General features: G+C 49.7%; 1 protein-coding gene across 1 annotated transcript in view; it reads left to right on the top strand.

Moving 5' to 3' along the window:
• The first annotated feature begins 3362 nt into the window (after positions 1 to 3362).
• The window catches only part of ACTMAP (actin maturation protease), a 22982-nt gene continuing 16692 nt past the window's right edge, over positions 3363 to 9652 (top strand). The window contains exons 1-3 of the mRNA XM_078870669.1: positions 3363 to 3533; positions 5816 to 6069; positions 7024 to 7092. Of these exons, the coding sequence (XP_078726795.1) occupies positions 5831 to 6069; positions 7024 to 7092 (308 nt within the window). The 5' untranslated portion in view covers positions 3363 to 3533; positions 5816 to 5830. The remainder of the gene's footprint in view (positions 3534 to 5815; positions 6070 to 7023; positions 7093 to 9652) is intronic.

The following is a 9652-nucleotide window of genomic DNA, read 5'->3' as shown; positions in this document are numbered from 1 at the left end:
GCAAATTAATCAGTGTGGATTTGTACACACGGCCGCAATAACCCCCCCACCCCTATTGGCAGACTGTTGCCCCAAGTCACTCTTCTCACCTGGTCAGACAAAATAAACTTGAGATTGCTGGAGCACGTTCGTAAGGTTAATTCATAACGATTGCAATTGTACTTTGCCCAAGTGTGGAGCACGTTTAGATTCATAGCCTGCAATGCAAGGAAGGGGCTTGCTAGCGTGTATTGTTATTGTTCTCATCACTTCCCCACAATTGCATCCCAATTGTGCTATCGTTGCCATATCATGAGACAAAGAATCAACTCCGGTCTCCCGCAGGGCTGTGCAAACTTCATATGAAGAGAATGGCCCACGTGACCTTTCGGTCTACACAGTGGAGGGTAGCAGTCTTTTTTTCACCGGCTCTGTATAACAATGTGACCGCTATTCTCTGAGAACTGGACTTGATCCAAATTAAGTGTAGAATCTGAATTTTTACGTGATGTTTTTTTTTTCGTGTGTGCATTCATTGGTGACCTAGCTGAGACCATTATTAACTCGCTACACTTTGAGAAGCCAGTTTCATCACAACTTGGTTTCGACATATTTGAGTCTGAGTCTCCGTGCGAGTCTATGGGTCTTTATGTCAGTCATTGATGACCGGGCTGAAACCATCAACACGCTGCCCTCGAGAGAGAAGAACCCGGTTAAATTACACGTGGCTGTCTGGATTTGAACACAGGGTCTCTGCGGTGCCAACTCTGGGCCAGACTGTTGGGGCAAGTGCTGTTAGCGAGGACCCAATGGTACTGCATCTATTAGGAGCGGCGTGACGCACGCGGTTGACCAGGCCACATTTTTCTCCACAAATGTTTAAACACCGCACCAGCTGCTCATTTAAGGCTGGGTCGACCTGGGGGACGCCCAGGACAGATTTAGATATTCGGGTTTCTGGGTTTGTAGTGCAGTGCGCTGACCACTTGCACTATCGATCCGGGGAGCAGTGGCGCGGCGGTTAGCGCACTGATACGAACCTGGTGACCCGAGTTCGATTCCCGCACACGGCAAATACCAGTGATGATTATCTAAACCAGTCCTGGGCCTCCCCTAGGTCGACTCAGCCTCAAATGAGTACTATACCTGGTGCAATGTGTAAGCATCGCCACTCGGGAGACAAAGGCGGCCGGGCGTGACACTGGCCACCCACTCCTTCGTGTGCCGTGCCGGCCTTCATAGGTGCTCGCTAACAACACTTACCTCAATTTAACACGTAGGCTTTCGCGACCAATATTATTCATAATATAGGTTTTTGGGTCAGATCGCGTTATTTATAAATGTGTCGTAACCCTCCACCACCCGACACGGCCAAACAGTAAAAAATGTGTCACGTTTTTCAAAGGACAAAATAATTGACTTCTTTAGCCCACCGGTGTGTTGAAGAGAGAATCAACAGCATTTTAAAATGTGAGTACGCCGTTTCGCTGGTAATTACAATCAGCTTCATCGGGCACGAATGGTGAAGCTCTCCTGTTGCTCCCGGTCTTAAATAGAGCAGCAGCAGCAGGGTGACGTCATCATTTAATTTATAAATAACGCGATCTGACCCTACCTCGACAGTATTTTAAGGCTATATGGGTGATCCTATATTAATCACGACTATCGTCACAGACATCACCATCATGAATTACCGTATATTCATCACCATCACAGACGTTATCATGAATGATGATCACATCTTCATCATAACCAAATTAGAAAAAAATACCTATGGTGGCGACATGCCATCTCTCTCGCCTGTTACGCAGGATGTCGTGGGTTTGATCCCGATCCGAATGATGCCTGTTGTATATTTGGAGTTTGCACGTTTTCTCTTCTTATTTGGCTGCTACTATCAATTCCCACGTATGCCGAGGTACCGTGTGTGGCCCGGTCGCCTTTGAAAAAGAGCGAACTCAGTGGGCTTATCCTAGTAATAAAATAAAAATATAATAATACTTAATTGGAATTACACAAAGCAACAATCATCGCCCTCCCACCACCCTCTTCTGCTCAAAGTTGGCAGGATCCGTCTGAACACAAATGATTAGACTCCTGAGTAAACGAGCGTGCTTATTATTATTAATCAATGTACAGAATTCTACCAGATGTCTTGTGAGCCCCAACATTTTGCCCTTTGCATATTCATTTTTGTAAAAAAAAAAAACCTCAAGAAAACAGTACGTTTTAGAGAATCAAATGGGTGTCACAATACATCTGTATCTACGAGACATTTTTAGCCAGTATAAAAATTATAAAATTAGAATTTGGCTTTAGCATTTTCCGGAAATAAAACAGGTGTTAAGATGTTTAAACGCCAATTGTTATACATACTTATTTGGCATCTACTTAGTGTTTGGACGTCTTAACACCCTCACTGGCAATACAACACCTGTTCTAATAACGCCCCCGTTTTTATCGCCAGAAAGGCTAAAGCCCATTATGATTACCACTACTACTATTATTAGTATTGTCTCTCGCCTCCTTCAGCAGTTTTTTTTTCTTGCTGTGGTTGTCCCACCCGATTGCTTATGTTGCGATCAAAACGTCATGATATATTATGTTTTTACCTACGTGACTTTACCGAAAGAACCAAAGCAGTCACGAAAGCTTCAAATCAAAATAACACATTCCTGCGGAGGGAGCTGGTAGGAACGTTGGGTTGCTCGGTCAATGGCCAGGGTCAACGGCCGCGTGGTGTATTCCGCAAATATGGCCGACTGTGAGGGCGGGCACAAGCCGGCGTGAGTAGGTTAAACGTTGAGTTTTATAAGGGCACCACGAGATGACCAGCCCCTCCCCACCCAGCCCCACCCCTCCCACACCCAGCCCCACCCCTATCCACCCAGCCCCACCCCACCCTCCCACACCCAGCCCCACCCTCCCCACCCAGCCCCTCCCCTATCCACCCAGCCCCACCCCACCCTCCCCACCCAGCCCCACCTCTCCCACCCCCCACCCAGCCCCACCCTCCCCACCAGGCCCCTCCCCACCCAGCCACTCCCCACCCTCCCCATTCCACCCAGCCCCACCACTCCCATTTTTGATGCACGACGGACGGACGGACACAATAATCCCCTGTGGGCTGGTGTAACCGGGAGATTCCTACCAGTACCAGGAGGTTCCTACCAGTATTAGTATTGTTTCACCGCAATACAATCTGTACCAACCCAACACAATGCCCCGCGTGGCCACGTGCAGTGTTTTTTTGTTTTGTATTTCCCGCGCTGTTGATCAGCTGACCGGGGCCCGCGTTCCTCTTCCCGGGTCGAGGGGCGCCGTGGGGCTTCGCCTCTCCCCGCTCCGTCCAGTGGTGACAGCAGCAGCGAAGAAGCCGCTCCGACACGACGAAGATCTTACAGACAGGCAACGATTACAATGGGGATTATTCACGCCGACCGCAGCCGCTGACGTCACATCCACTGACGTCACATCCACGTGTAGACCGGCGCTGTGGCAGGGCACGTGCGTCCACTCCACTGCTGGATGAGGCCACGGGTCTTCGCGAAGAGGTTGTCGCTTGGTTTACTCAGTGGCTGGTCGCGTGTGAATCTACTGCTGGATGAGACCTCTGCCTTCCCGCCACCGTGTACCAAGTTGGTTGTGATTGATGGAAGGGGAGGGGTTCGTTGTTTGACCATACTTCACCACGCTGGTCAATGCTGTGCTGGCGCTGGCGGAGAGCGTCGATTTGGGGGCATAGTTGCTGTACAGCGAATTGAGTTGGCTGTAATATTGGTTCTTTCGGTAAAGTCACGTAGATAGAAAATAAAAAAACTAAATAATACAATTAAATAATCATTTAAAACATAATTTGAAAACAATAAAAAAACACGATAAAAATAGTTAAATAAAAATAATTTTAAAATAAAGCAAAAAACCCACGACGTTTTGATCGCAACACAAGCGGTCTTCATCAGGCGGAGACTTTACCGAAAAAAACAAGAATATGAATTCCTGCAGTTACGAAAGTTTCAAGTCAAAATGTGACTTTGCTGTGTTTGCATCGCCTTGTGACGTCTATCACGTCTCCCCGCAGCAGCCCACACACCGCCACGTGCATTGTGGTGGTGGCCCAATCAAAGCTGGACGTCTGTGGGCAAAAAGAGCTTTATAGCTCATCGGATTCCGCCAGTATAGAATACGCAATATGATCCTGAAAGCGCTGACCAGGCTCAGAAAAAAAAACCCTGCTGAGCTTCCGAGGTCTGATGAGATCGCCCGGATTTCTGGCGCGATTTGGTCATAGGGTGGTTTAATATTTTACAGTACTGTAGTTGGTTTCACCAGATGAGTAGTATGATTTGTTGAACCAGATGAGAAGTCTGGTTCAGCAAACCAGATGAGAAGTCTGGTGAAACAAACCACATGAGAAGTCTGGTTCAACAAACCAGATGAGAAGTCTGGTTCAGGAAACCAGATGAGAAGTCTGGTGAAACAAACCACATGAGAAGTCTGGTTCAACAAACCAGATGAGAAGTCTGGTTCAGGAAACCAGATGAGAAGTCTGGTTCAGGAAACCAGATGAGAAGTCTGGTTCAGGAAACCAGATGAGAAGTTTGGTTCAACAAACTCCTGGATAGTCTTGTGTGCAAGGGCGCCAGCATGTGTGTGCCGTGGGGTTTTCAAGTTTCATTTATTAGGTATAGCCCTGTGAGCCATGCGGCCCTGGAGCCGGGTGCAACCGCAACAAACAAAATATGGATAAACCAGCAAATCTTCCAACAACGACTGCCACCTGATACAAAGCGCAACGTTAGGAACAACAGTGCACCAGGCGTGTTCGGTATGCCACCGACTGGCACAATTGTTCATGAGCTTAATTATCGCAATGCGTTATAATTGGACGGCCTAGGGCAGTGTTAACAATCGCAAGGCCCCACGGGCCACTTACCGCCCCTGGTGGCCTTTAGTGCGGCCCCTGGACATGCGGCCCATGGACATGCGGCCCATGGACATGCGGCCCATGGACATGCGGCCCATGGACATGCGGCCCATGGACATGCGGCCCATGGACATGCGGCCCATGGACATGCGGCCCATGGACATGCGGCCCATGGACATGCGGCCCATGGACATGCGGCACATGGACATGCGGCCCATGGACATGCGGCCCATGGACATGCTGCCCATGGACATGCGGCCCATGGACATGCGGCCCATGGACAGTGCACAAAGTGTGACCCCCCGCCCCATCCCATCATCATCCTGCTGCTGTAACTCCCACCTCCCCCCCCCACTGGTTTTAAATGGTGTGGCGGCTCTCACACCGACGATGTCTTATCGGGCGTTAAGAATCTCTTAGCTCATGACAATATTCCTTCCTGACAACCCTGAGATGGAGGACATCTCCGTTACCAAGGATGCCCCGGGAGGGGGGGGGGGATTGTCAGCTTGCATAGCGAACACGCGACGGTGCGGATACGCGAACTCGGCTTTGTCATCTAGAAAGCTAAGCAGCGGTCAGCCTGGCCACGCGTTGCGCACTAGTGTTACGTTGCCAGCAGAGGGCAGTGCAGCAAAAGCCATCGTTGTACTGCACTCTGTGCTCCGCCCACCTTTATCAACACACGCTGACCGTCGTGGTGAAGTATGGTCAATGCACAGCCTACGACCGACAGGGCATGGATAGGCCCTCATCCAGCAGTGGACTGACAAAAGGGCTGATGTCATAAAATAATATTGGTTGGGAGTACAGTGGTGGTCCGCACGGTTTGCTACGTACGGTGCGAAAGAGTTTCAACATGCGTGCTGTACGTGATCCTTAATGAGTTTCTTGTCTGGGCCCGACCAGGATCAGTAATAGAAGATGATGCACAAGGAGGATGAAAATGAAGAGGTGGAAGGTGCAGGTGGGACGATGGACTTCTCAACGGTTCCCCCTCCCCCACCTCCACCACCTCCACCACCACCTCCACCGTCTCTACCCACGCCCTCGGGACTTCACGCCGTGACCGATTCAATCCGCCGCGTCGTGAGCGAAGGACAGGCGGCGACGGAGGGAGACTTGGACGAGCCGGCGCTCATCTTCAGCCAGAGGAGGAGCAGGCGAGGAGGGGCCGAGGGTCGTCTCGGCTCAGGATATCTGTTAGGACGGCGTCTCCTGAAACAACGTTGGCGGATGTGTCGTGTTCCCCCGCACGATGGGTGGATGGGGGGGGGTTCGTGCGGAACCCCTCGACATTTTAAACAAAGTGGAAAAGAAAAAGAATGACGTTCACACTCGCAAAGCTAAAACAAATGCAACATTACAAAATACAACGTTAAAAAAAGCTATGCTGACTCGTCAGCTATTTATACATTCTGACCAGACACATTTAGAACTTGCATCACAAGTCATAGAGTATTTGGCAGCTATTAATGTCCACGTGATGAGCTGCTTGGTTGAGCTCTCATTAGTGATGACCAGGTCGCTTCTGAAAAATAGAGGACGTCAAAAGGCGTAGAAAAAAGGGGAAAACCTATTCTCATATTTTGGTACTGGCGAAGGAGGTCCCATTATCCATTGTGTACTGCTACGTACGCTCTGGTATAGCACCAATTGAGACGAGGCTCAAAAGAAAGCCGTCTCTGGTGTGGGCCAATCAGTTTCAAGGACAATGCATTTATTATCAGTGTATTTTTTTTTGCATTTTGACCGCAAGTATTGTGGTTAATGCAGACATGATTCCTCGTAAAAAGGTTTCAGTTTTGTTGCCAGAAAAAAGGGGGAAAACCTTATTATATTTTGGTACTGGCAAAGGAGGTCTAATGATATTGTATTAGACTTCTATTCTGCCACGTCTACGCTTCACCAACACGCACTGATGGGCGCGGTGAAGTATGGTAACATATCCCCCACGGGCCCGTAGAGCATGGAGGAGGCCCTCATCCAGCAGTGGATTGACTAAAGGGGCTGTGCAGGTGCATAGAGTTACAAGTGGTTCGTAACCATACGTTGCATAAAACTAATAAGGATGTGCCGTGCGTGTTGTGTCTTTTGTCTTTGTTTCTCCACTGCAGCTTTGATTCGACACTAAAGTGGTTACTCTTCAACAAGTACGTGCCTCCCGTGATACAGAATGGCCCGCAGTAAGTCCATCTGCGAGCCGCGTCCAAATGTCAGGGGCTTCACAAATGCGGGCACATAACTCTACACGCCTCGGAGTGCTAAGGGGTCCTTCACATTAATTTCACTATTTCCAGGAGCTTACAAATGTGAAAATTACACGGGTGAGCACACCCGCGCTGTCATGAACTCTGCAGCCACCCCTCTTAAACGGCAATTTAACTACAGAATGCCCCCCACCCACCCCCCGAATTGTTCCGTGTAGTACTTCACCTCAAGGGTGACCTTTTTAGCCTCACCTTTTCAGAATCAATCAACCGACCGTGAGATTGTTTGAATGGTTCAAGGTAGGGAGGCCAAAGCGTGGGGGGAGGGGGAGGGTCGCTTCATAAATGTTCAATAGTTTTTTTTTTTATCCTCGCTTTTTCTCCGCTGCTAATTCTTTGCCGGGCTGGCACGCTGTGAACCTTTGCGATTTCGGGTTCCAGCCGTGCGGGGCAGGTGAATGATAAATGCACGCTCCCCTCCCGTCTCGAGGTGAAAATCTCCGCACGTGTTTGCGGTCGGGGTTTGACCGTTTGAACCCAGTCGCCGAGGTGGGTTGGCGTAGGGTTCAGGTTTGGGGGCGAGACAAAAAAAGGGTTTTCCCAGAATTTATATTTACGCTTGGTTCGGTCTTATCCCATCTCGAGAACAGCTTCCATGCACAGCGAGCGTGGCCAAAGTGGTGTGGCTGGACCGGACCAATGGAGGGTTTTGTTTTTGTACTTCTTTCACAAATACTTTCTTTGGCACAGATCCATGTTGTCGATAAAGATATGTGCTGGATAGATTTATAGTATTCCTTCTCCGACTGTTGGGAAATTGTACACTTCACCAAAGTGGCAGCACATAATGGTATACACTTAAAAAAGGTAGTTGGAGCTTTAATGTCTGCGCAAATAACACGCTTCCTGGAAATGAAAACAGCATTTTTGCTGCCCATTATAGAAGATGATTAAAGTTTCTTGTTGTTGGGCTATCATCGGTGCTGGATGTGAAGAGCTTTGCACATGCAACTGATTACACAACCTCAGGCTAAAACAGACCAACCCAACAGCTTGGACTCTCCTCGTGTCAGACTTGAAAACAATTCAGGCGTAATACCGACACTTAAAAACTTCGCTGGTGCGCGCATTGACCGAACACCTCGTTGATCAACAGCGTCTTGTCAACCGCCCATGACGTCCAATGGCCAGCCCGGCTCCTTGCCTGCCCCCCTCCGATGTGCGCTCCGTTGCCGTGGCTTTCAAGAGTCACTCACGAGAGTTGCATCTCTTGCCACGGCCGTCTCTTGGCTGTTGCGGAGTTGACAGGTGGAATGGCCGCGTTGTCGGTGTGCGCCACGCTTCGGCGCTCCCAGTCTGAGCGGGATCGCCATCGCCGCTGAGCTTCATTGACTTTTTCTTTTGTTTAGCTCCACTGGCTCTTAATTGTGCTCCTTGCGCCCATCGGCAGTCCTCGTCTCCGGGGGCTGTTAAATATGTACGCGCGACAAAGGTACCATCGCATTGCCGAGTCGCGTGTGCTCGTCCCGACAGGTCTTTGCGAAGAAAGCTTTTACGGGCTGATGTGGCGCTGAGCTGGGCACCCCGGGGGGGGTGGTGTGGTGGGGGGCCCGTGTAGCTTCACAGTGGGAGGGAGAGCGCGCCTTCGGTGTTTGTTGGAGAACGCGCTCGGGCAACGGAGATCTCGGCAGAAAAATGTCAGAAGCTATGCGTCAGCGTTGTTGTAATACGCTGGGAAGCACTTTCCCCCCCCCCCCCTAGAAACTTGCACGAATTGCTAGCGTCCTCTCCCATCAGCAAAACTAAAATATACATTGCTTTGAAAAAGATCGCTTTGCACAACTGTTCGTGCCCATTCATCCGACACCATGCGATTTTGGCTGCACATCTTTTGTTATCGCGGCCTCGTTAGAGAGCCTTCGACTTGCTCCGACCTTGGGGGCATCATAACAATCTGAAGTGTCTTCAAAAATATGAGATCACAGCAGCATTGAGGACGAAGTTCCACCCCCCACCGTGTGAAACACAGATTCGAGTGTTGTTCGGCGGCTGGCGAATGCCGCCGTGGAGTTCTCATGGCCACACTGATTGTCTGATTGTGCTGTGCACTGTTAAGTCTTGCTATGTTGCCAAGTGAGAGGCAGTTGATCGCTGCTGTCACCGGACTGCCCTCTCAATGACGGTTCGCGTGATGGAGCTGTTGACAAGAATTGCCGTTGGGTGCTTTGTTTTCTTCCAGGGGCCTGCTTGTTCAGTTGATTGTTTTTAATCTTTGTGGGCGTGTTGAACCCAGTTACAAGTTCAACCTTTTTCTTGTACAAAGCGGTGTGTCTGCAGCTGCAGTGGTGGGTTTATTGTTTTTCAAGTGTCAAGTCTCGTTTTGATTAGCCAGGTGAGAGCTCAAGAGACCATTGCTAAGTCTAATTTGCAAGAGTGACCAGGCCCATCAGTGTGCCAGTAGGAGGCGATGATTGCTCCTGTGTGTGTAGAATCCTCATTGAGTAATTTCTGGTGTAAATGCTCGAATATAGCGAAA

The sequence above is a fragment of the Lampetra fluviatilis genome, chromosome 30 (assembly GCF_964198595.1).
Source record: "Lampetra fluviatilis chromosome 30, kcLamFluv1.1, whole genome shotgun sequence".
Classification (NCBI taxonomy): domain Eukaryota; kingdom Metazoa; phylum Chordata; class Hyperoartia; order Petromyzontiformes; family Petromyzontidae; genus Lampetra; species Lampetra fluviatilis.
The sequence above is the reverse complement of the archived record's forward strand: the minus strand, read 5'-3'. Positions and strand labels throughout refer to the sequence as shown.